Source organism: Convolutriloba macropyga, chromosome 10 (genome assembly GCF_964194025.1).
Source record: "Convolutriloba macropyga chromosome 10, txConMacr16.3, whole genome shotgun sequence".
NCBI classification, from domain to species: domain Eukaryota; kingdom Metazoa; phylum Xenacoelomorpha; order Acoela; family Convolutidae; genus Convolutriloba; species Convolutriloba macropyga.
This window is the reverse complement of record NC_134477.1, coordinates 45,667,219-45,693,305: the sequence shown is the minus strand read 5'-3', so window position 1 is coordinate 45,693,305 and position 26,087 is coordinate 45,667,219. Positions and strand designations below refer to the sequence as shown.

The 26,087-nt window shown below is 33.8% G+C and overlaps 2 protein-coding genes across 8 annotated transcripts in view; both read left to right on the top strand.

The window, feature by feature from the left end:
• LOC142348160 (uncharacterized) overlaps window positions 1–26,087 on the top strand; it is a 586,343-nt gene that overhangs the window by 262,449 nt on the left and 297,807 nt on the right. The gene's annotated exons all lie outside the window — the stretch shown is intronic.
• The window catches only part of LOC142348159 (uncharacterized), a 118,488-nt gene that overhangs the window by 71,270 nt on the left and 21,131 nt on the right, over window positions 1–26,087 (top strand). For 4 of the 7 annotated variants that reach the window (XM_075399382.1, XM_075399383.1, XM_075399388.1 and 1 more), the window contains 4 exons: window positions 17,777–17,828; window positions 20,670–20,813; window positions 21,576–21,670; window positions 23,172–23,261. In XM_075399382.1, coding sequence (XP_075255497.1) covers window positions 17,777–17,828; window positions 20,670–20,813; window positions 21,576–21,670; window positions 23,172–23,261 — 381 coding nt within the window. Of the gene's footprint in view, window positions 1–7,250; window positions 7,471–9,145; window positions 10,259–13,619; window positions 13,794–17,776; window positions 17,829–20,669; window positions 20,814–21,575; window positions 21,671–23,171; window positions 23,262–26,087 lie in introns of those variants that run through there. The other 3 variants (XM_075399385.1, XM_075399384.1, XM_075399386.1) reach the window with 3 other exon arrangements.

Genomic DNA, 26,087 nt, shown 5'->3' with positions numbered 1-26,087 from the left:
CGTGTTGAAGTCCTTTTCTGTTGCATGTTGTATGAGTTTTTTACCATTCTGTTCACAAATTGTTCGAGCGCACCTATTATTTCTTATCTGATTAACATATGAACCATTTAAATATTTTTCAAAGAGAAAAAACAGTAGTCTTCAAAATCTGAACTCAACTCTTGTTTAATTCAATTTTATAAAATGGTAAAACCTATACACTTTTATTACCAAAATTCATTTTTAGACTTTTTCTGCCATTTTTTTGTCTTGGTTTGATCCTAGACAAATATATATATATATATATATATATATATATATATATATATATATATCCTATCAATCAAAAGATTTTAATACTTTTTAAAAAATAAAGAAATGATTTTTAAAGAAATCTTTTTTTTCCAGTGTGGTTTCTATATAATTTTGGTTTCTAGAAAAAGTATTTAAAAAAATTCAGACAACCATTTAAATTGTTTTCAACAAACAAAGAAAATTCTTAAAAAATAATAAGTACAATTTTCTGTTCAATGGGTTTTGAGTACATTTTTGTTCTTAGGCAAAAAATTTAACAAATTTTAATGAAAAAACTTTTAGCAGTTTTTTGTTTAAATAGATATAACTTTGTTTTCAGTGTGTTGCCTAAGTATACGAAATGAGAAAAATTTTAGTGAGAAGAAATGCAATTTGCAGTTTGCTACAATTATTCCATCCTGCAATTACACCTTCTAGTTAACAATAAAAGTACTGTGTTCTTGCATTTCTCCCTATATAAATAACATCCAAAAATTTTCAACGCTTTTATCAGATTTCGACCTGAAAAAATCTCCACATCAGTTTTTGGTTAAATAGCAACTCTTGAGGCATAGGTTTAGTTAATTTGAACCTATAGTTCCAGTTTTATCAAGCGCTCTATATCTTGTTCATCCGTTGTTGGGTTTTTAGAGACGTAAACTAATTAGCAAATTTTTTAATTGAAATTTCAACCCCTCAAATATTGGCTGCATTAAATTTTAGTGGTAGCAGGCTAAGTACACTAGCAACTAAGATGAACTAATCGTTGGCCTAAACTCATACAAATCGAAAAAGATTATTTTACTGGTTTAAATATCCAAATCGTATCATCATATTAATCCTTTCTCGAGTTTCAGTAAACTTAAATAATGTCTGAGTCTAATTTTTTTTTATTCGCCAACCACCTATGATGTTTTTACAAACATTTTTCCTTATTAGGGAACAAGGACCAAATTTTCAATCCTGCTCCTGACTAAATTTAATCAACGATCATGCGAGACATAAAATGTTGCTTCAAAGAAATCGCATCATACATAAAAGTTATAAAAAGAAGAGGCCAAAATTGTAAAGGGCAAAAAGCTAACTAATTTTGACGTGATTTACAGTTGCGGTGACTTAAATCAAGTTTTGAAGCAAACCATAATTAAAACACAGACATTTTAATCTTTTTGCTTCCTTCTTTTGTCAACAACTTTTCCTTCGAGTAATCAAAGTCAGTTTCCGCACCAGTAGTTTGCCATCGTTGCGTTACCACAACCAGCAAACGGGTTACTCTTGTAGTGTGTTCTTTAGTTTGGCCGACGTTTGACAGAGCCGAAAAACTAATGATCTGTTCACTGACCACTTGAGCAAAATAAACTTCAAAAAATTGCTCAAAAGTGGCTTCCTTCTCATTATAGCCTCCCCTCCTGCCCACACCTAAATTATATCTTCCATTATGATATTGCTATGGGGGCAGTAAGCCTGTAGGGTGGGGGAGGGGGATAGTCAAATCTAGTCACTGTAAATAGCGATAGCTTTGACAGATTATTACTACACTTTAACATTAACAGATTATTATTGACAGATTATTACTACACTTTAGTATTAAGTTTATTATTAAAGTGTAGCAGTTAATAAGTTTTCTTTTGTCCTTTTTTGTTCAAATTTTTGACTGATCAAATTTGAACTGTCACTAAAATTCAGTTCGCGGCGTTTTGATTTTCGCTATTAGCGTAATTTGAAAGTTATCAGCACTAATTGATGGCAAATCCTCTTCGAAAATAAAACCGTGGTCAAATTATTTGTTCGCAAATTCCTTGTTAGAATTACAATTAAAATAATGAATCTTTTTGTAACAAGTAAATCTTTACAATTATACGTTCCTCCTAAACTCTGTGATGAGGCTAGCATACAACATCTCATAATTATACCACAATGCGGGCGGGGCGACATACTACGTTTTTTTTTGGGGGGGGGGGGGGTTGAGGGCGAAAGGGTGGATTTACAATAGATAAAGGAGACAAAATTTCCTCGTCTGTTGTTACTGTTCATTCAAGCATAATTATCGACCTGCTATTTGTGTGAGTTGCAACTGACTGACCAGGGAAGGGAAATGGGAAAGGGGGAGGGGGTTGGAGGTGATAAATTGATGTTCAATTATTATTGACGCCAACTATTCGAGCGCAGTTCTGATCTGTGTCCGAATTTGTCCTTTGAAGTGTAAATAACAGCTCTCTCCACACGTGATTCGACTGCAACGCAATTGGTAACTCTGACCTTAAAGCAGAAGCATAATTTTTCGCCTTTAATTTTGAACGCATTTTTCAGACGTTTTTGTTTGATTTGGTCAGCTATTTATCTAAGAACTGGAGAACAACAAACAGACTGCTGAGACAAAACTTGACATTTGAAAAACGACAAGCGGAAAAACTTGCGACCTTCAATTTAGATGTACCCTCAAAATTTTTACCGTCTTTCCGCATGCGAGCTTTTTTACATTTTTACCCCAATTTTTTTAAACTCCTTTCAGCAAATTTTAGCTTTCTTTGTCTACGCCCCTACAATTTTGCTACCTCAAGCTATCTTATTGTTTCATAGAACGGTCAACCCTAGTGTTACAAGGAAAATCATTAAGATAGGGTGTGAAAATACAATACTATATACTGTAAGGTTTGCTTCATTGGAGAAATCTTCTTTAAATCGAATTCTGTCCTCCTTTTTGATTATTAGAATTATGTGCTCGTGCCCAAAAAACAAATTAACTCTATTTACTGTTTTTTGATCTAGTAAAAATTCTAATTGTGTCCAATTTATATTGGAGAATTTTAGATTTTTTCTTAAATGGCAAATTCACTCAGCTAATGTGGCTCAATGATGCCCAATTTGAGGCAGCATTGGATCTCGAAATTCAATCGTCAAGGCTTTGCGTCTTTTCAACACACTCACACACACACACACACACACACACACATACAAACACACACACACACACTCAGGTACACACAAAACACACCCAAATGCACAACATGCTCTCTCTCTCTCTCACACACACACGAGCGCATAAACACGCACACACAGTCACACAAACACACACAGACACACACAGACACAAACACACAGACGCACACATACACTCTTCTTGGTGCGCATGATATAGCGTATAGCCCATCTTAGGGCATTCTGAGGGAAAATGTACCATAGTTGGGGTTATAGTTTTCTGGGGAACAATTGTTGAAAAGGCTCAAATCGGGTTTCATCAATATTTTTTTGGAAAAAACTTGATTTTTGATTAAATACGCGTGAAATTTTTGAAAACGCTATTGTGTGTAAGGTCCCAAGTCTTCTAGAAATGTTTTGAGTTAAGTTAAATTATTTTATTTGCCTTCTGCTTTTTAAAAAAAATCTAATGGACTTGCTTTAGAAAGATTTATTAGAACTTTTTTCACCACTGTTCCACAACTTTGATTTCTTCATCATGTTTCTTTACAGAATTCTGTCGAACAAATTATTCAGCACCAAATGTGGTACTTTATAACTTTTGTTCAATTTAAAAACTTTGTTGTGTTTTGGTTACACTTTTCACAAATGATAATTTGTTTCTGTGCTGAAAGAAATTGGACAAAGGAGATAACTGAGATTGATTTTCCTTTAAAACTTTTCAATTTGGACTCACTAACTTTGTTTACAAATTTATTCTCTAACTGATTATAAATTTTTACGCTATGGTGTGCCTTTGACTGGCCGAAAAAATAGAATTAGCTCTCAACAACCGATTAAATAACACAATCTTTTTAATGGTTCTAAAAATTTTAATGATTGATTGTTTTTCAAATTGTTCAGATATGCCCTTAGAGTTTAAAATAATAGACACTCAGTTTTATTGAAAAAGGTTTTACAATTTTCTTTTGTTTGAGCTAATTTAGTTTCCTTTTTCAGTACATCCGAAAGTAATTTGCATTGATTCTAATGTCAACAATATGGATGGTCTGCTATATTTTATATCATTCAAAAATTTTAAATCACTTGAGAATAGATCTCTAAATTTGCTTAAATGATAGCAAAATAAAGGTTTACTGATTGAATCATAGTTCTACATTTTGTTTTCTTGTTTAGTTTATGAAAAAAAACGTGCAAAATGAAACTAATACCAAAAAATTTTCAAACCAGCATGTTTAAATGAGTTCATTTATATAAATATAGATAGCAGTTTTATTATCTCAAAATTCGATTTTCAAATTGCTTCAATAAAGAAATTTTGAGAAATTCTTTAAAAACCGTTAAAGAACACTTTATTAATTTTCTTTGATTACTTGAACCGTTTGTGATATTAGAATTCAAAGAAAAGCATAAGCAATCATGCCAGCTGAAAATTCTTAAGCATTTCTGCCTTTATTTTCAAAATTGTATTGTTCTATGCAACCTTTACTAAACGCTGATTATAAAGCTAGGTGCTCAAAAAATCCGAAAAATAATCTTTTGCGTATTTATAGTCAAAGCGCAAGTGAATTGAACAAGATAAAACTCGGAGCAACGAAAAAAACCTCTTTTTTCGAAAAGCAAACTCTTGCAGAGTGTGTTTTGTTTTTTTTGTTTCTTATGAAAAAACAAAGCCTATCAATTGTCTGATAGAAATGAAATGCACAACAAACCATACAGCTATTTTATAGACTTCAATTTTTTTAGAGATAATTTTTAATTTTGAACAGTCTTTTGCCAATAATTTTTACCTTGGTGACGTAAGGTTAGTTTGATTTACACCGTTACCTTCTTTCCAAGTTAGATGTTGGTTCAAACTGTGTTTATGCTGGGGTTCCTTAAAAACTGGTCTTTGTATACTCAAAAACAAAAAAACTTGTAAACGATGTTGTGACTTTTTTTTCTTTTTGTCTAACTTCAATCACTTAAAACGCGCAATTTTTCTTCAACAGTCAACATACATTTTTTACAATGTATTTACAATATAATTTGTTTTTAGCTTCTGACTGGTCTGTAGATTGGAACTTGAATGTTTCTTACCTTAAATCCTTTTTATAATGTTTAACAATCTGGTTCCAGATATATTTTCAATAACTTTTACCAAAATTTTGAACTGGTTCACCTAGTCAAGGTTTCTATACGCAAATACAATGACACACTAAAACAAAAACGCGCCTTCTTCAGTGTAATTGAAACAAGAAAGACCGCAGTAAAAAAAGTGCTCAAATATGCTGATGAAAATGGTCGGGAGAAGAAAAAATCTGTCAACTTCCAGGGGAAATTGAGAACTTTAGGAGATAATTCAATAGCCAAAGAAGCATATTCTGTGTTTATCTTTGTTTTTCCAAAGGAACAAATTAAAAAGTATTATCTCAATTTTTTTAGTTTCCTTGAGGCTCCAAGTTAAATTGTCAATTCGTTTAAAAGTGCTTCCAGATGTTCTGAGAACTTCTTATAGTTACAAACTATTTGTAGTTATTTCTACTCTTTTATTTTTGCTCAGATTATAAATTTTGTATGTCAGCTTTTCCACTTTTTTGTGACATGAACACAAATTTTATCGGTATCTCATGTATTTACCAAAGATTTTCATCAAAAAAAAAATAATTTTAAAAATTTTTCAACTATGTACTCCCTCAAAACAAAAAGCAGTCAAAAACAAAAACACTGAAATATACAATAAAAAACCGTATGATAAAGAAAAAACATTACCAAATGGACGAACAAATCTGTAAAAACATTTTATTTTCCAATAAGTTTGTCATGTTTTTAAGATCTAAAAACAAAGCACCCATAAAAAAATCGCAACAAAGAGCACAATTGGCAATGATTCCGTAAATGAGCGTATACCAAAGGTTGACACAAATAAATTTCAACAAATTGGTCAATAAGAAAATATAAACGAAAAATGACGAAAAATCTAAAGTCAGTGGAAGAATTCAGTAGAACTAATTGATTGTTTTCTCCTTTATTGTCTTTTTGCTGAGGTTTTACTACCCAAGCAAAAAATGAAGGTACTAAAACAACAGCCAAACACTACACTAGACACCGGTCAAAACCAACACAGGATTTTCTTCTTTTATGTTTTTATCTATTCAAAACTTGGCGTGAATTTTTCTTCTGTTTTTGGTTTAAAAAAACACATTTTTCCAAATCCTTACTTGAGTATTTTATTTAAAAAAACTCGTTCAAAAAATTGGGAGAAAATTTGTTGTTTATGGGTAAATTTATGATGGATTTTTGTTCCAATTTAGTGTTCCAACGACCGTATGAAATGTACCATTTTTTGTGTTTTGCTCTTTTAAATAATAGTCACCACTTTTTGTTGTTTTTGGCCATTAATCTTATAGAATTTAATTTTATATTCCGATTGTTAGAGACGTTTTGAAAGTTGGCTTTTTTGTACTATGGTTGTAAAATAATGCACGTTCTTTTTTGGTTTGCGCTTTATTTTGAATTTTTACGAAATTTTCCAAAGTTTTTCTTGCATTTTCAATAAATTGCAAAAAAATGTGCTTTTCATATTTATAATTCAGTTCAGTGACGTTAGATAGTGTAGTTATGTTCTATTTTTCGAATAGGTTTTTGAATTTTACCCGCTCATGTTTTTCAATTTAATCATACAAAAAACATACTTGTTTTTGATTTTGCCTCCGACCGTTTTTTTACATTCTTGCGTCATTTATGACGTAAATAGTCGACGTAAGTTGAAACGAAGGGCAGTAATTATTTATTCCAGCTGAACAAAACGCAAAACAAGCATAATTGGTAGTTACGGTAGTCATAAAATGCTATGATAATCGTTTAGATAACAGCAGATATTTTCCGTCTACAGATTTAAATTCAACTTGCGTTCTAGTTAAAAAAAATTGGAAAGTATTTTTAGAACTTAAAACAAGTGACTAGTTTCCGCAATTACGGCTTCTTTCGAAATGGTTATAATGACATCATTGTTTAAGGAACGGTAGTAATAACGTCTCAGTCATTTTGTCATATTATGTTAGAATTTATTAGTTAGATCTGTCCTGTAAATCTCTAAAGTTTATTGTAAAATATCATTTTGATGTTCTTTAATTTTTGAGAAATTAATTATTTTACTTAGTTCAAAGTGATTTTCATTCTGCCTGCGAAAGTACATAATCTAACATATTGCATGTGAAAAATTTGTAATCAGCCGCCTTTTCTGGTTACCAGGAAATTTGCATATGAAACAATAGCTCAAAATGCATTGCATCAGAGGTAAAGTTTTGATGCAAAGTAATTGCACTTTTTATTTGTGGGCACGGTTAAATAATTAATAAGTCTCACTATAAACGGGAAAACCTTAAGTAAACAAATTCCACAACCTATGGAAGTTTACTTTACAATTCTGATGCAATATTTCCCCTTTTTAGAGCTTTTACTTTTCCTTGTGCTCGACCCAATTAAATGGATACCTTTCTTAGATTTCCCAAAAATTCCACTAGGGATTTTAATCCATTAACCCGGTTCCCTACATCACGTCGTTACTATTGAGCTTGCGTTTATAATTACCCACAAAAATCCAATTTAAAAAATGTGAGAGCAATTTAAGAGTGGTTTCATTATAAGAACATTATCAATTCAAACCGCTCGCCATACTTCAATTATATTCAAAAATAATATGACAGAAATATATGCATAATTTCATCACATATATTTCAAAAATAAGATGATATATATATATATATATATATATATATATATATATATATATATATATATATATTTGTCGCAAATATTTTTGTCAGAAAATTTTTTGTCACATATATTCAAAAATAATATGACAAAAATATTATTTCACTTTAACGGCCGTTTTAAAGAATTTTAACGGTGGTTTTTGTAGATCAAACATCAAAAAATCAGTTCAAATTACTGACACTTTTTATCTTTAACTTCATGTTGAAAAAGGGAAAAATATTTAGTCAATTTGTAAAAACCCAGTAATTCAATTTCGCCAAACCCTAAATCAGGCTAATATGTCAACAATATGATTTCAATTCTGAATTTTCAAAAAACATTTTGCGTACATAAATATACTTGAAAGAACCACTCTTCAAGAAGCAATTCTGATAATAAAAAAAACAAGTTCACGCTGCTATTTTGAAAGCATTTTTCGGTTCAATGTTCCTAATTTTTCAGTTTTTTGATGAAGCAATTTAATGGCTTTAATGCCCCGTATATTTAATATTTGCTATACCGTTCCTATTGTAATCTAGCAATTTTAAATTGCCGGCTTGAATATTAAACAGGATTCTTCCATTCTTTGCACGCGAACCTCCCTGAGCGCGTGAAAAAGTAATCCCAAATTCATCATAATTTCATCTTGCTTGGCTTATTCTTTCCCCTTGTTGCAGATTTCCCCCGTTTTTCACCCCTTGTTTAGATTTATTTACTGCGATTTTGTGAACAAATCTAATTTTAGTTCACTTTCTCTTCACAAAATGACCTTGAATTGGGGGTTATAAAATCCAAAATTGAATAACTGACTTGATTTCGTTCACTTGATTTTGAAATTGCCCAAAGAGATGATATTGAATTGCGAACTATTTCCACACCGTTTACATTTCCTAAATTTGATTATTGGTGCGCTCGTTATTAATTAGATACTTTTTCTTTTGACCAAAATATCAAATTTCAATCTCTTCATAATTTTGATGTTTCTAACTGCTGTGAAAATTCAATCGCGTTTCTGTTTTTATAAAATTCCATATACTATTTTTCAGTGAAGCGGTAAAAAAAATTTCCTTCAACAATTTTCTTTTTTAATTATTTTTCATCAGCATTGTACTTTATCAAGCCATTTCAACATTTAGTCATTACTAAATTGTGGGCTCATAAGCTCAATTTTGAAAGAACAAAAGGCTTTTGTTGTCAATTTTCCTTTTTGCCAACGCGTGAACTAATTTTTGGGAAATGTTTTATGTAAAGTGCATTTATTCAGCAAAACTGGTTTTATTTTGTTGTTGCTTTTCTTTTCTTTGTATAAACTTGAACTTATTATTAGCGTTGTAAACTCATTTCAAAGAATGGTTTCACGTTGCTTTTATGAAAAAGGTTTTATGGGGTTCTTTTTACAGTATTAGTAACCAGAGTGCCCTGTGTTATTATGCAAACCAAGTTGGTTATAATTAAGTTATGAACAAAAACACCTGAGCTTGGAAATTGTCATCAAGTTTTTTCCCCACTTTTTCTGAAATTGTCCAATTTTAATTTTTTCATTTGCGTCAGATAGCATAGCAGGTATACATACAAGTTTTGTATTCAGAAAAGAGGGAATTTTTATTCTTATCTTGAGTTTTATATTGGGAACAACTACACGGAAAACCTGTTTTCATAATCTGCTCAAACAAGCGTGTAATCTTAAACAACAAATTAAATTCAGAAAATTATTATTTCAACGAATTTGCGTAACGTCTTTTCACTTATTTTGAAAACATTTGAAAATTTACCCAGCAATAAATTTGAAAACTCTGAACATTCTGTTTGGGTTCAAAGAACGCCTGGATTTTACTTCAGCTTTTGCTCACTGATTTCTAACGCGAAGCAGTTGGTCATGAATTTAACCTACAAACATTTTCACTCTTTCTCTCAAACTTCCCTTGCAAAAGTTGACTTTGAAGAGGGTACTCAACTCGACAAAAGCCCTCGACTTTCGTTCCAAGAATCATCAACTGCCGAGTTATTAAAACTAGAGAACAAACCAACCACTCGAGTTTATCGAAAACTTTCTCAACAAGATATTTCTCAAAATTCGGACAGAGCCAAACTTTACCGAAGAAATGTGAACTGTTTAGAGCTTCCTAATTATAGCTCAAGTTATACTCATAGTTATTATAAGCCGAGTGGGTTTAAAAGTTCTAGTCATTTGGTTAACGGCGGTCAGAATTTGGGCACAACTTTTGCGGGCAGTAAATCGAATTTGTTCGGGTCTGTTCTCGACGTGGTTGAAGGAATTCCGAGGATAAGACCAGTTTCTGAGCAGAGTTCTGTCAGTCGGAACTTCAAAGTGAGTTTTTCCTAAATTAGACTTTTTACAAGCCCTCACAGTGTCTGATCTTTTCCTAGCAGTGTAGATACATAAAAGGTCAATATTATGTTGATTTAATTTCCATTAATTCCGAAAACACTTAATGTGGGGCGGAACTATATGCTCAACTGGTTTTCTTTGAGTAAATTTGGCGATCGATTTAATGATCGTACAGAGTTTTGAGTGATATATCATTCGTTAAAAACCTGTCACGTGTAAAATAGTTAATTCAAAGTTTTTCGAGTTTCTTTTTTGTTTTCGGAGTTATTGTGGTTCAAAGCTTTAGTCGACATGGGTAATTTTATTATTTTATTTGCTATAATATATTATAATGTGCTAAATGACAGTAATGCTTCATGTGTAACGATGAGACAGGGTTGTTGAATCTTGTTGGTTTGATGTTTTTGCATAATTTTGGCTAATTTTTCCGGTAGTTTATCCTTTTTCACGAAAACAAGGGCCAAATATATTTTAGCTATAACAACAAATACTTCTTAAGAGCACTGCACTATAATCTATTCAGACAATCTTCATAAATTAAAATCAGTACCTGTTGAACCTCTAGTATCTTGGGAAACTATTTGGCCCAGCAGTTTGAAATTTTTTTTAAATTTAGGTCGAATTAACATTTTTTTTTCATTTTCAGCGTAATTTTCAACGTGTTCTTAATTGTTAACGAGAGTATTAGAGGGTATTGGCCTCATTTTGACTGTCTGCAATCCAAAGGGTATCAATTGTTATGGGACTGATCTCTCCTTTTTATGACCTGTTCACATTTTTTTCGACTTCTGATGTCAATGAGAAAAACTAATTTGAGTGGGGATTTTAGACTTGTTCGAAGAGTAAATGGAGCCAAAAAGTGAATAGTTCTAAAACTTTTTTTGAAGTGAAGCAAGAAGTTTGGGTCTGATCAAATTTTCCGTTTTTATAGAAATTTCTCTTTCACGTGCGTAAATATCAATTTTTGTTTTAGTTTCCCTTTTTTTTCTTGAACGGCTTTCAAATACAACCGAAGTGATTGCATATGTTTTAAATGTGCTCATTTCATATTGTTGAAATTGAGCAATGGAATTGATGAATCTGTTTTTGTCACATTGGAACTGGCTTTCCTAAAAACTTCGTGAATTTTTGAAATTTCCGAGTGTTTTTTTTTTCATTTTCGTTGTCTCATCATATAATTTCATAACGGAAAAATTTCTGATCATTTTTATGGAGATACTGTGACCAATGTGAACCTAGTTATTGTTTTCAGTTAATGTAATGGTTGTACCAATTGTTCCTTTGTAGTCTTGTATTTTTGTCTCCTTGCTGACAAGTGTCACTGATTTCCTAAAAAGGCGTAAGTTAATTTCTAAAATGTTTTTGGTTGATACTGAATTTTCTAAATATTTTCAACCTTTGAAATTTAAAAGAATAAATAGTTCCAATTTTGCACATATTCGTAGTTTTTGTCTACATTACTACACAAATGTGTTAATTTTTAGTGCTTTTAGACTTAATCTATCAGTTTTCGAATTTTATGCTGTCCTTCTTAGCTCTTGAATAATGAAAAATTCGCGGTAATGAACGTTTTGTTGTTGCGATGAAAAAATTTTTATTTCAACACAAATGAAAACAGATCTTATTGAACCGACGAGTTGGCATTTTCAAATCAATTATTTTTTGAGCGTATACCTAATATTATTTACGGAGACATTATTTGGTTTCAAAAATTTTGTGTGTTCTTCTGTATCTGGCTTTTTTGTTGTTATTTATATACCTTGATGTTTTTAATGCTAATTTTCATCAATGTATTAAGTTTTTTGAGCATACATGATTTGCCTGACTCATTTTAAAGGACCTAGACTCGCGCCTTTGAAAAATAACGTTAGAATTGTCTTCACATGTCTTGTAAAACACACATGCAAATTTTAAACTGTTTTAGTCTGTGTCTAATGGTTTTTTATTGCCATTATATTTGTTAAATAAAAGTAGTTAAGTTTTGATTTCTGCCGCAACTGTTGTCGCAACTGTTGCAACGGTCAGATTAAATCAAGTTTCAGTTTCAAATTGTTACACCTCATTGACCCACTATGGATTTTTTTCCCGATAAAATATTGCTTTCAGGCAGAATACTTCAGTTAAAATTTTACAAAAATTATTTACTACAATTTTTGGAAAGTATAACTGTTTTATGAATCTTGTCTTATTTTGTTTTTTTTTATTTGCTAATTTAATTGCTGATTTTTTAATGCCTTGATTTTAATCGTTAATTCAATACAGATGTTAGCTGCTTTTATTTATTTGTTTGTTCAACTGCGGTGCCACTCATTCTCGAAAGAAAACTTTTGTCACACAAGATGTTTTTTTGTCAATTTTTTCCGGACAGTTGTGTTTTGTTTTCTGAGATTGTGCTTTGTGTAATTCATCTTTATGTTCTCTTTGGTTTTTGAACACCTTAACATCACTAGCTGCGAGCTGAAGTAATTCTTTTTTCAGATTTTGCTGCTTTCTTTTCTGTTTTTGCGTATTACGGGCCCTTTTGGTTTGTTGACAAGCATCTTTAACAATTTATTACTCTGTATTGTATTGAAAGTTTCCTATCCCTACGTTGTTGTAGACAAATAAACGTCAATTAGAGAGAACGTGGATGATCGGGACTGAAAATTATCTGCAAACGCAAATTACCGAGCCTCCTTATCTTAATACATTCATGTTAACTTAGTTTGAACTTAGTTGAGACTTTAAAATAAAAAAATGTCAGTTATGTTTCATAGATTTTGCGTTTAGTCAAACAAAAATTATTTGACTGAAACGAGTAAATTGCAAAAAAAACACTAGTTTGACTGATATAACTGCTAACCAGGTTAAGGTCATAGATTGCACAATCTCATTTTTTCGATTGGTTCAAATTCTTACCATATTGAAAGAATTGTTCTCATACTACATTCTTCTGATAATTTACAAACTCACTTTGTTGTTCGTCAATTAGTTCGTGCAAATTCTGAGTTTTTCAAGCCGTCATTTAATGACAACACTTTTAATAACTTGTTTACACTTGTTTTAGTAACTTTTAATGCACTTGTTTTCTGATTGTTTATTGACTCAAACCTTCTTTTTCATTCGCTCTGGTATTCTGAACTTGTATATTGCAATTCCCCAATTATATCTTGCCGAACAGGACGATTATGCTGTAAGATCTTGCAAGATGTTATATCATTATATCCCACTGTACAAAATATTGATAACTAACTGATTATCAAATTTAAAAAAAAGTATAGCATCAAAATTAGGCTATGATCAGAATTTGGCTCGCCTCAGAGTCTGTGCTCGTCTTGTCTGTGTCTCTGTGTCTTAATGGACGCACAATCGCTCAAAGTTGAGCTTTTGATGTTCTGATCATGAGCAGTTTTGAGCGAAAACCTCGACCTGAGAATTTTCTTTCAACATGCTTATGACATTGTTCCACATAAACAAAAACGAGCTGCATGGCCATTTACTCGTCAAACAGACACACACAGACTTATTTCATATGGTAAGCATCAATAGATTCAATCCTACCCTGAGAGCTGCAATAATAATTGCAAGAGGCATTCGATGTCTGCACATATACACACATAATTGAAGATTTAGGATTGACATCATTAAAAAAACGGGCAACATCATAAGATGACTATCAATAATTTTAATTTTTAAAGGCGGGATTTTATTTCCAGGTTCAAAACATTTCTCGTAAAAAATTCTATTTGAACATTGTCTTAACGAAAAAAAAATGTGTATGAAGACAATAAGTGAACAAATCGAAGAAAGTTCTGAATGTCTTTACTGTAATTTTTCATTGCATCAGAGCGTCTTATTTTCTTTTTTTAGAAGAGCTCGATTACAAACGCACATCAAGGTTAATAATTTTGAAAAAACAACAATTGCCTAGAAAAAATTTTATTGGCAAGTATTGTTGGCCTTCAAATACATTAGCAGTTTGCTATAATTAGCATTGTTTTATAGAAAAAAAATCTATACTCATTCTTCAGAAAAAAATAGTTGTTTTATTACAATCCAACAAAAAACTTAATTGTATTGGGGTGCTGTCTTCTTACGAATTGAAGGGGGCGTAATGATGATCTAATTTTTATTTTTGAATCGATCCTGATGTTCTGAAAAAGGATGTAAAGTCAATGCCACACGTGCAAAAATGTGCAAGTGATTTACTTTTGTAGTTGAACACAAATGTAGAGCGGAGAGAAGAAAGAGTGCTGTTTTCGTTCGTACAGGTTTTCACAAGAGACCAAGAAAAATAAATGTGAAAAAACCTGTTCAAGGTTTTTTCAAAGCATTTTTTTTCTATTTAAGCTCTTTTTTCAACTAGATGTGTTTGTTTAATCAAATTAGTGATAGTGCGTTTGGAAGCAATTTTTGAGCAAATTATTCTCAAGCAAATTAATCAATTTTTGATTCAATTTTGAGCTAATCTTTTGTTTACAATTTTGCAATATTGGACGGTTTTTTAGAAAATATTGTTTTCTTTCAAATTTTATTTAAATTAAGTAATTCTGTGGCTGACGTAAATTCATCTAGCTGTTTTAGCCACCAATGCCTTTTGCAGTTGTTTTGCTAAAGATAATTGAATAATTTTAAGCAAATTTTGTCTGATTTTTGTCTCCTTTTAAAGTTTTTTTCCCTAATTCTTCTGATTTTGATTTTGCGCTTCTCGCTATAAATTATCTGGTTCAAGCATAAATTTAGAGACATTATATAGGTGTTGTCTCAAACAGATGTCAGTGAAGGTTCAACTGGTCACTTTTATCTGATATCAATATCACAAATTTCCATTTTTCGGTCTTTTTTGGTTCTTCGCATACATTTCTTGTTATCTATTTTTTGGCCATGTTTTTGTATGAAAGCTCTATCTATCCAAAGAAGTTATTAAGTTTTGTCATAATTTATGGCTGCGAAGTAGCAAGTTGTCATTTTGAGGATAACTTTATTCAAAAATTTTCAGGAGAATATATTTTTTTGTTCTCTTTGTTCTGTTCCCTTTCCTCGGTTTTTTCTTTAAAAAATATTTTTGTTCATTTTTCTATCATTTGGTGGTCATTTAGTGGATGATAATTAACATTTTCACACGATTTTTTGCCACTTTTCACACGTCTGTTTGGAGTCAATAGTTGCAAAGAAATTTTTTTATTAGATGCTCTATCAGTTTTTTATGTACTTGTTATTTTTCCTGTTGCCGTTTCAAAAGGATTATTATAATTCAGTAATAGTTTCATTTACCAGTTATAGTGGTCAGCTTTTTTGTACTTTGAGTCGGTTTCGGATTCTTCCAGCTATATTTTCCTTAAGATCTGTTAACACATTTTCTTGTTTTTTTTTTAGTATTTTGTCCGTCCGCTTCAAATAGAGTTGATTTGGTTCTTCGGTCTTAGGGTTTTGGAGTTTGTGATAAATTTACTCTTTGGTAATTTTTGGCGAACATTTATAAAGCAGGGAGAGATTGAAGAATCTTCACAAAAGTTATTCTGTTTTCTCATCCACTATCCCATCTCAAAACCATTTAAAACTTCGCTTTTTACTTTTGAAAAAGAACAAAATAGAAAAAGTTTTGTCAACGACATAAACTTGGTTTTTTGTCGTGTTTGTGTGTTTGTTTGTTTGTTTGTTTTTTTGTTTGTGTGTGTGTGTGTGTGTGTGTGATGTTTGTGTTTGTGTATGTGTGCGTGTGCGTGTATGTGTGTGTGGGTGGGTGTGTGGGCCTGTGTGTGTGTGTGTGTGTGTGTGTGCGTGTGTGTGTGAGTGTGTGTGTGTGTGTGTGTGTGTGTGCGTGCGTGCGTGCGTGCGTGCGTGTGCGTTTGTTTGTTTGTTTGTCTGTGTGATGTTTGTGTTTGTATGTGTGTGTGTGTGTGTGTGTGCGTGCGTGCCTGCTTGTGCATGTGCGTGTGCATGTGTTTGTTTGTTTGTGTGTGTGTGTGTGTGTGTTTTTAAAGCTTTGTGCCAGACCTAAGTTTCCGTTAGATCATATTTGCAGCGCAAATTAGTTGTGAATGATTTATTGCTGCATAGGAAGTAATTAGCGTCGACATCTTGTTTCGAAATATCCAGGGAGACTTGAAAAAGTTGAGATAAAACCTAAATTTACATCTTGAAAGGCTCAACCGATATCCATCTGTCTAGTCAATATCGCCTGAAATCACAAAACACTTTTTCTTGTTGATGTTTGAAGCTAATTTGTGCTGTCAAATGGGTGATTAATTTCGAAATTGACCATTTGTTTACCTTTTTCATCTCAAAGTAAACAACCACGATCACCTTTTGTGGCAATCGACCAGACACAAATTTCAATCCAATATAACCAAGTAGATGCTCTAAGTGTCTCTTATTCCCGTGCAACTGGGATTTGGAAACTGGACTTGGAGAATTGGAATTGAATGTCGAATCAAAATCACCTGCGTCATTGAATTACCTTATCAATCAAACAAAAGTGTTCCTAGGAACAAACAAACACTCGTGTGAACAAAAAATAAATATCAGATAAGCATTTCTGATTAGGATAAGCTCCATTTGGCCGAAGATATGCCGTTTGATAGCAGAAACTACTCTTATTTCTCATCGGCTAAGATATACTTGAGAACACAAAAGTAAGGCAAGGAGCTTACGTAATAGCACGTACAAAAAATTTTCACAGACAAAATTTAAAACGTATCGACCCAGCCCCCCCCCCCCCCCCCCCCCCCCAAAAAAAAAAAGCAATGCTAACATCAAAAAAATATTGCTCATAAACTATTTTTCATTCAACTCAATAAGGGTTAGTTAGCAATTTAGGGGATGGAGAGAGGAGAGGGGGGAGGAGGGGAGGAGGATGCGAGGGGTAGTGGCGAGGTTGAGGGTACGGGGAGAGGTAATATGATTGCAAAGTTTTGTCGACTTTGGGTTATTTCGAGAAAAACTTTTTAACTTTGAACCCGTAGTTGAACTGCAAAGATTCGTCTAAAAGCGACATCGGCGTATTAGGTTCCATTAGATATGAGTGGATATTTTAGACACCACCCTTCAAAATACAGTATGCAACCATTTTTTGATTGATGCAAATTTAATGATTCCCAAATACATTTTAGAGTTGTTTCAGGAATATCTTTCCCCGATACAAACATAAATTAAAATGGTATATGATACGGTGGCGTAATTTATTATTACATAATTGGGATATATCACTCTTTCCACACGCGTATAGTGCTTTCAAGTGTTTCCAAGTGACGCTTTCAAAAATTTATTTCTTATGAAAATTTTCTATTGCTCCCTCAAAAGCTCAGACAAATATTGTTTGAAGATTTCGGAAGTTTTGCTGCATTCATTTTGTGATGCAAATTTTCAGCGCCAACTAGAACAATCAAATTTAAACATTATTTAATATGAAAATTCAAACACTGATGTCATCCGTTGTTCATTTTATTCCATAAACAAAGATTATATATAAAAATTTAATAAACTGCCAGGTTATAATTAGTGTTTATTATGTTACAGGAGGAGGTATTAGACGTTTGCGATTATGAGCTGACCCCGGAACTTATTGAAGGTTAGTTGTTTTTAATAATATTAACAGATAAAAAATTGGTTATAAGAAAGAATACATGTTGGTACAAGATACAGTGTCGCATTACGTTTACTGCGCACCTGTATAAGTGTTGCAGTAAGTAACGGAACCCAAACAGTTTCTATGATGCGGTTGTGTTATCTATCGAGAAGTTATCAAACTCCGAGACGAAAAACGAATTGTTGAGTAACGTCAGTAGGGCGATAGCAACCGTGTGGTACTTTTTTTTAATTAACTCCGTTGCAATTACAGCAGCTGGATAGTTTACGCCAACCTGCAGCTGATTAGACTGTCTTTTGCGGCTCTCTTTTCCCGCCACTCTTCATATAGCAAAATTGGTGTGGAAACAGTGGCCGAAAATGACTAATACACACGCAGATTTTCGTTAGTGCTTCAAATTTTTGTACTATTCATGGGGCGCTAACAAGTGAAGCAACTCCTATCGCAACCGGAGTTCATTAATTAATATTACCATACGGTGGTTATCTACATCGAGAAGTTGTCAAACTCTGATAAGGTATTAGAACACTTTTTCCGCCACTCTTTTCTCGCTACTGTTGCTATCTAATGAGTGACGAGAAAAGACGGACGCGAAAAAATTTCTAGTCAATTGTAGTACGGATTAAGATATACAACTGTCGTATTTGCCATGATAGTTGATTTAAACCATTATAATACAATTTATATTGCCCTCTGCAAGTTATTCGACAACTCGGCTCCGCCTCAGAAATTAATAAATTCTCAATGGCGATAACAACTGTCCGGTAAAATTCAATAATCAAACTCGACGGGATTACAAAATTTTTCTGCTGATTTTTTCTTTCCCGGTAATTTTTGAATAGCATCAATGGCAAGGAAACTCTGACCGAAAGAGACAGCCTAATCCCCAAGCAAGTTTTCGCCGCTATATCGGCGCTCGCTAATAATTTATTTCTTATGAAGGTTATCGCACTGAGTGTTGATTTTTTTACTTCAATTTGCACAGATTTTCATGAAACAAGAACTAGTTCCAAGAGATTTTTATGAATTCATTAAATTACAACTAAACCTTCTTGCTGCAGAAGTGGTACAGTGTGTTATCAACTGCAATCTCTGGTTTGTCATTGAATTATAAGTTTACCATTGTTTCAAAAAATTATGTTTCCATTCTAATTTTTAACAACAATTTTTAATCTGCATCCTTAATTGTAAAAAATAGGCTCAATAGCCAGTAACACAAGTATGTAAAATATCAATAGTTTAAAAATGATATAAATTATGCCCATTACACCCTCAACATTAGACAATGGTATTTTTCATTACTGATGCTGTTACAAAAATATTTAAAATATAATTTTTTATTACTCTTTTCTGAATAAAGAGAGCCCCTATGTTATTTTATTGTCGAAACATTTTGAATACAGAAACAGATTGCTAGGTTGGAAAAATAGGAGAACAGACAGGCCAATAACATAGAAAATGAAAGTTATTATAATTGGAATGTTTAGTTCTTCCTCACTTCTTATCTGTAAAAATTACAATTTTGGGGCAATTGCTTTCAAATTTGGTTAATAGGAAATGAGCTTCAGCTTACTAGATTCAGTTTGAAGTATATTTGAACACAGGTCAGTTTTTGAACACTTTAATGGACCAAGAAAAAGGTTTCTGCAATGCTTTAAATTTTTGTTTTGCCTTAAAGGTTGAAACAAAGCTAATCCCTGAATGACTAAATTAGTTTTTAAGCCATGAATTTCAAAAAAGCAGTAAAGTTTTTTCCCTTGTCTAAAAATACTCTTACCCCTTGTCTAAACGAAAATTTCCCCTTGTCTAAATAATTTAGTGTTGTATTAGCACACAGAATTGTTAGGTTGATCAAGTGTTCGACAAAAAAGTTGGTTCAATCGTATCCTCTTTTGTCCCAACAATTAAATTAAAATTATAACCATATGATCGAATGAACTTGAAACAAAAAATACTTCAAATCATTCAAGCAAAAATAATAAACATCAATCAATTTTCATAAAGAATCACATTACAAAATTTTCTTTCAATTGTTTTCTTCCTAAAAACAAAAATAGTTTTTAAAAGCTCCTACGTTACTATTAAAATGGAATTTTTCATGTTGTGAGAGCAACAAATTATTCAACGTTTTCTTAAATGTTTTCTTTTTTTGCCAACCGAAGCCATTGTGGTGACTTATTCTATTTTTGTACGCATTGACGAACAATCGATTTCACTCCAAATTCGGTTTTGACAACTTTCAATTGTTTTGGTCGAGTGTCCTGATGAATATTCAGATACCTGTGAAAATTTTCTGAATTTCTTGGTCTGGCTATATCATAATGAAATTTGATTAGCGACATTTTTGCTATTACCTACTCTTCCTTTCTTCTTTCCTTAAAAATTAATATCCTACATATTAATTAATATGCTACAAAATTAATATTCAACAAACGAAATTTTGCGCTTGGCAGAGTCAATTATTGTTGCATGTTTCAGTTATCTAATTGAAGCGAGAGAAGAGAAAAGCATCAATAGTTACTGTTTCAAAATGTTTCTAGAGGTTTCCAGCGATTCTTGGATAGCTCAGAGGCGATCGTAACGTAAAATGAAGTTTTCAAAAATTGTTTTTTTTATCCAGCTAATGATTAAAATGTATTTGAATATAATTTATAAATCAAAACAAAACAAATGTAGTTAAATTAAATAAAAAAGTTCTGAGCCCTATAGCTACAGCTTTATAAAACTAAATAAAATTAAATTGCTGCTGTTTAGCAAACACTTAAATTTTACTTTGTTATCAGCCTGTCATGGAAAATGATAGGAGAGATTATTTGTGTTTAGAATGGCGTGAGGCGTTCTGGCTGTTTGATAGAGATGGGGATGGGACGATCACGACTAAAGAGATCACGGCTGTCATGAGGAATCTGGGCCAGAACCCAACAGAAGAGGACATCACAGATATGATTAAAGAGGTCGACATTGATGGTACGACGCTTCAAGTTTCCATCGTTACATGATTAACTGTAAACTGAGGTGGTTAATTTAAGTGTTAGCGGGTTTGAATTTTTTATAATTCAAATTTTGTTTTTTTAAAGAAATCGGTTCTAACCATTTTTAGTTGTGCATATGGTAACCATAACAGTGGAAAGATTATTACTGAGTGTGAATTTTTTTAACCAGTTGCGGCTGGTTATGCATTTAACCAAATTTTGATAAAGATTTGAGTTGATTTGTGAGGATTTTATATCTATAAGAAAATGATTGAATGATTGATTTATGACACTTGATCTCTATGCACGTGATATTTGATATTTTGCTTAGTCTGTAACATAACGAACGATCGTGATAAAAGACAGCCTCATAAAATAAAAATTCTAATTTGTCTGTTATATATTTTACATTCCTACAAGTAAACCAAAATTTTAATCTGCGGCTATTAATTTTTGTCGAAACAATTTAGAACTATCCCAGTGAAACGAAACTTGATACATAAAAACATATGCCTAATCTCGTCGGGTTAATCGTGACACGATTACATCAACATACGTGCAAACTTGTGACATCTTTACATGGGTATCTAGAAACAAGATCTTACATGACATCACAAGGTGCCTCAAGTTTCGCTTCACCAGGATACGACTTTGAAATTAGCAAGAAAAACTGGATCGGTTGGCTTCGTGATCAGCTCCAAACTGGCCTCTGTTTTTAAGTGGAATGTTGACTCATAGGGTGGAGTTGATGTTTTAGGGTCTGGCTCTATAGACTTTGAGGAATTCCTCTATATGATGGCAAAAAAGATGAGAGATACCGACAGTGAAGAGGAACTCAAGTCCGCGTTTAGGGTGAGAGAGGGTTCTCAAATTGATTTTCAGATACTTTGAAAAGTATAACAAAAAATAACCCAAAAACCAGACCTTTTCTGCATAGCTGTATCGATATTAAATTCTTTTAATGCAATTGTTGATATCAAACGCAAATGGATGACGTCATTACTTTGTTTGATTTCTATGTCTCGTCAACAACCGATTTTTTTGTTTCTGATTTCTACCCGGGTCAAGAAAAAAATGCAAAAATATGTAAGATAAGCGGTGAAAAGTTAGTTTTTTCACCGCAAATTTCGTACGTAATTTTGCGGTGAAATGCAGTGAATGCGGTGAAATTATGTAAGTTCACCGCTAGACTAAGCGGTGATCTTACAAAAATTCACCACAATTCACCGCTAAAATATGTAATTTCACCGCCCTTACAAGGGTCCGAACCTCTCACCTCCTGCATGTCATCCACTTCTCCTTCCACTGCGCCATCTCTCACTTAATTCTATTATTTTTTGTTTGAATATAAATCGAATTCAATCTATTTTCTGCAAAACATGCGCGGTGGATTTTTGTAAGATTTGCAATTTTTAGCGGTGAAATTACATATTTTAGCTGTGAAATGTGGTGAATTTTTGTAAGTTCACCGCTTACTCTAATGATGAAAATACATAAATTCACCGCTTAGAAAAAAGTGTCAAAAAGATGTAGGATTAGGGGTAGTTTTAGTGGGAAGGCAAATCTAACAATTCCTCCCACACTCACCATTAATTTCACCGCATTCTTTGCTGATCTCAAACCTCTTTAACAAATTTTTCTAAGTGGTGAATTTATGTAAGTTCACCACTAAGTTGAGCGGTGAATTTATGTAATTTCACCGCATTCACCGCTTATCTTACATAATTTGGACACCTTTTTCGAAGCGGTGAATTTATGTAATTTCACCGCTAAATTCAGCGTTGAAATTATATAATTTCAGCGCTACCAGGCGATAAAGAATTTTTTTTCACCGCATTCACCGCCTGATTTATGTAATTTCACCGCATTCACCGCTTATCTTACATAATTTGGACACCTTTTTCGAAGCGGTGAATTTATGTAATTTCACCGCTAAATTCAGCGGTGAAATTATATAATTTCAGCGCTACCAGGCGATAAAGAATTTTTTTTCACCGCATTCACCGCCTGATTTATGTAATTTCACCGCATTCACCGCTTATCTTACAAAAATTTTCGCATTAACCGCTTATCTTACATAATGTTGCGTTGAATGGCGGTGACACCTCGACCCGGGTATGACTTAAATTGTGCCTGTCGTTTATGCAGTCAATTTTTCGAGGAAAAGCCAACCAATAAAACGTTGAACGCTAATTGACAAGTTAGCTTCTGATGAAGCTTGTTCAAGATACATAGATATCAAACAAAGTAATGACGTCTCATTTGCGTTTGATATAGTACCAAAATCTGCAGTTAAAAATGAACGCGCAATGTGTTTCATAAAAAATAGACGCACTATATGATGACGTTTAAGGTGTTCGACCGGGACAACGATGGTCGTCTGACTGTTGACGAATTAAGAACAGTTCTTGAGACAATGGGTGGAAAAATGAGTGCCGAAGAGGTAGAGCATCTATTTATTACAGTTTATTTTATTATAAGTAATTTGTATTTGTATAAGTAATTTGTAATTTGTATAAGTAACAATGGGTGGAAAAATGAGCGCCGAAGAGGTAGAGCATCTATTTATTACAGTTTATTTTATTATAAGTATAATTTGTATTTGTTATTTTTTAGCCCTATTTATCTTTTCTGCTATAAAAAATGTTTGTCTCAATCAATCTGCAGAGACTTTAGAAACATATAATGCGAATCACATAATAAAGGTGATAAAACACTCTTTCGATAACTTTCATTCGTCATAATCTCGATAAGGCAACTGTATTTTAAATACGTATCAAAGCAAAAGCACATCTAAATGGCCCGGCAAATCTAGCTATATTTACAGGCAGGTATTTTGTCTGAGCTCAGATTGGTCACCGATACGTTTTCGAAACATAAAAATATTAAGCCTAAAAAGAGCGCAATCGATTTAGTATATTAGTAGGCTCAACGAAAATTATGTTAAACGAACTTTTTCTGAGCTTTCTACGCATATTAGAAGTAGAATGGTTAAGAAATATGACGTAATAAACTTTCTCGCTGGATAGACTTAAATAGCGGATTGCTCATTTAGTTTACTCAGTAACATCCTCCGGCCCGGAAGAAAATGTTGGGAGGATCGGTACAAGCTTAACGAGTGGGCGGACGAGCGATCCGGACGACGTGCGTACCACGGCGGAGCTGGCGACGCTGTCGGAGCCGTAATGGAGTTCTTCAATCCGAGCAGTTGGATAGTAACCACTAGGGTTGCTTTCTTCAACGATCCAAACTAAATCACCGACTTTGAGGTGCTGCTCGGCAGGCGTCTGCCACTTAGATCTACGGTTCAACGTAGGTACATACTCCTTGAGCCAACGTGCCCAAATTGCATTGGCGTATGACTGTGCGCGGGCGTACCGCTTACGGTGATCGAACTCGTCGACGCCAACGATAGACGGAGTTCCGGTTGTTTGGTTACCGAGTAGAACATGGTTAGGTGTTATTGCGCCTAGGTCGGACGGGTCGGCGCCTACGGGTGTTAAGGGACGTGAGTTTAATGCGTGTTCGACCAGACAAAAAGTAGTGTTCAAAACATCATCTGTGAGGCGACGCGTACCGAGGATAGTGTACAGTACTCTTTTAAAACTTCGAACTAACCTCTCCCAGATGCCACCTTGGTGTGGCGCGCTGGGTGGATTGAACCTCCACTTAATGCCCTTATGTGCAAGTTCGGCAGCAATGTTGAGCGTATTCCATTTTTCCACACATTCACGGAGCTCTTTTTCCGCTCCAATGAAGTTCGTACCATTATCCGACCAAATCATAGCAGGAGTACCCCGACGGGAGACGAACCGCTCCACTCCCATTACACAGGAACTAGTGTCCATGGACGCGAAAACTTCAACATGGACAGCACGAGTAGTGAGACAAGTGAAAAGAAATCCCCACCTCTTCTCGGTAGTCCGACGAACTGTGACGTAGAATGGGCCGAAGTAATCAACCCCGGTGTTGGTAAAGGGAGGAGACTGGTATGCGAGTCTCTCCTTTGGGAGGTCTGCCATGATAGGTTGAATGGTTGCTGCACGGAACTTTCTACACAAGACGCAGTTTGATTTGACGGAACGCAGTGACGAACGTAGTTTTAGGATGGCATAACGTTCTTGTACCTTTGACCTTAAGTAATCGATGCCCTGATGATGGTTCTTCAAATGAGTATGCCGCAGAAACAGTTTAACAAAAGAATGACGCGCATCCAGAACGATAGGATGCTTAGTGTCAAAGTCAATTTCCACTAGCCGTCGGAGTCGACCAGAAGAACGGATGAGACTACGAGGCCCAATAAACGGAGTAAACTGAGCAATGCGGCTGCTCTTCTTAACGGATTTGTTGTCAAGAAGATCCTTTCTTTCAGTATCAAAGGACTCTCTTTGAACCAAGTACTGCTGGAGATGACGCTCGGCTCCGTCAAGCTCAACAGGGTCGGCTATGCTGCCGTCTACGGTACGGTAACTTTCATGAGATGGTAAAAGACGGAGCACATATGCGGTGACACGAAGTAATTTTTGATAAGAACTGAACTTATCAAACGGGATTAGATTAATGCTTTGTTCCTTAGGGGGCTTGGTTACAGATGCGGCTAGAGATGAGATGGAAACATCATCTTGTTCCTTAGTTACAACGCCGAGCTTGATGTTATCAAAGACGTCAGTATTTGGTACAAAAGGGAATTGTTTAGTTCTCAAGAAGTCAGGACCCCTCACCCAGCTACTTGATTGCAAAACTTCAGCGGACATGCCACGCGTGCCAGCATCTGCCGGATTATCACAAGTGGCGACGTGGTTCCATTGGTCAACGCTGGTGTTCTCCAGAATTTCACTGACACGATTTGCAATGAAGATTGGGTGTTTAATGGTTGAGTTTATCCACTGCAACACGATGGTACTATCTGTCCACATGAATACTTTATCCACACTAACGGTTAATGCTTGACAGATTTCCCTTTTTAAACGTGCTGCGAGGAGAGCGGCTTGTAGTTCCAGCTTAGGAACTGTCATTACCTTCATAGGTGCAACGCGGGCCTTGCCCAGTACAAACGCCAGCTCTGTTATAATCTCCCCGGAGGTGCAAGTTACTTGAGCCCTAAGAAATGCTACTGCACTGAATACGTCTTGCGAGCTATCACCAAACATGTGGAGTTCAAGATGTTGGAATGGTCCTGAAAAGTAACTTCTTGGTATAGTGATCTCAGCTAACCGCGGCAGTTCAACACACCAGGCAAGGAATCTGTCAACTGTGTCTTTAGGTAACT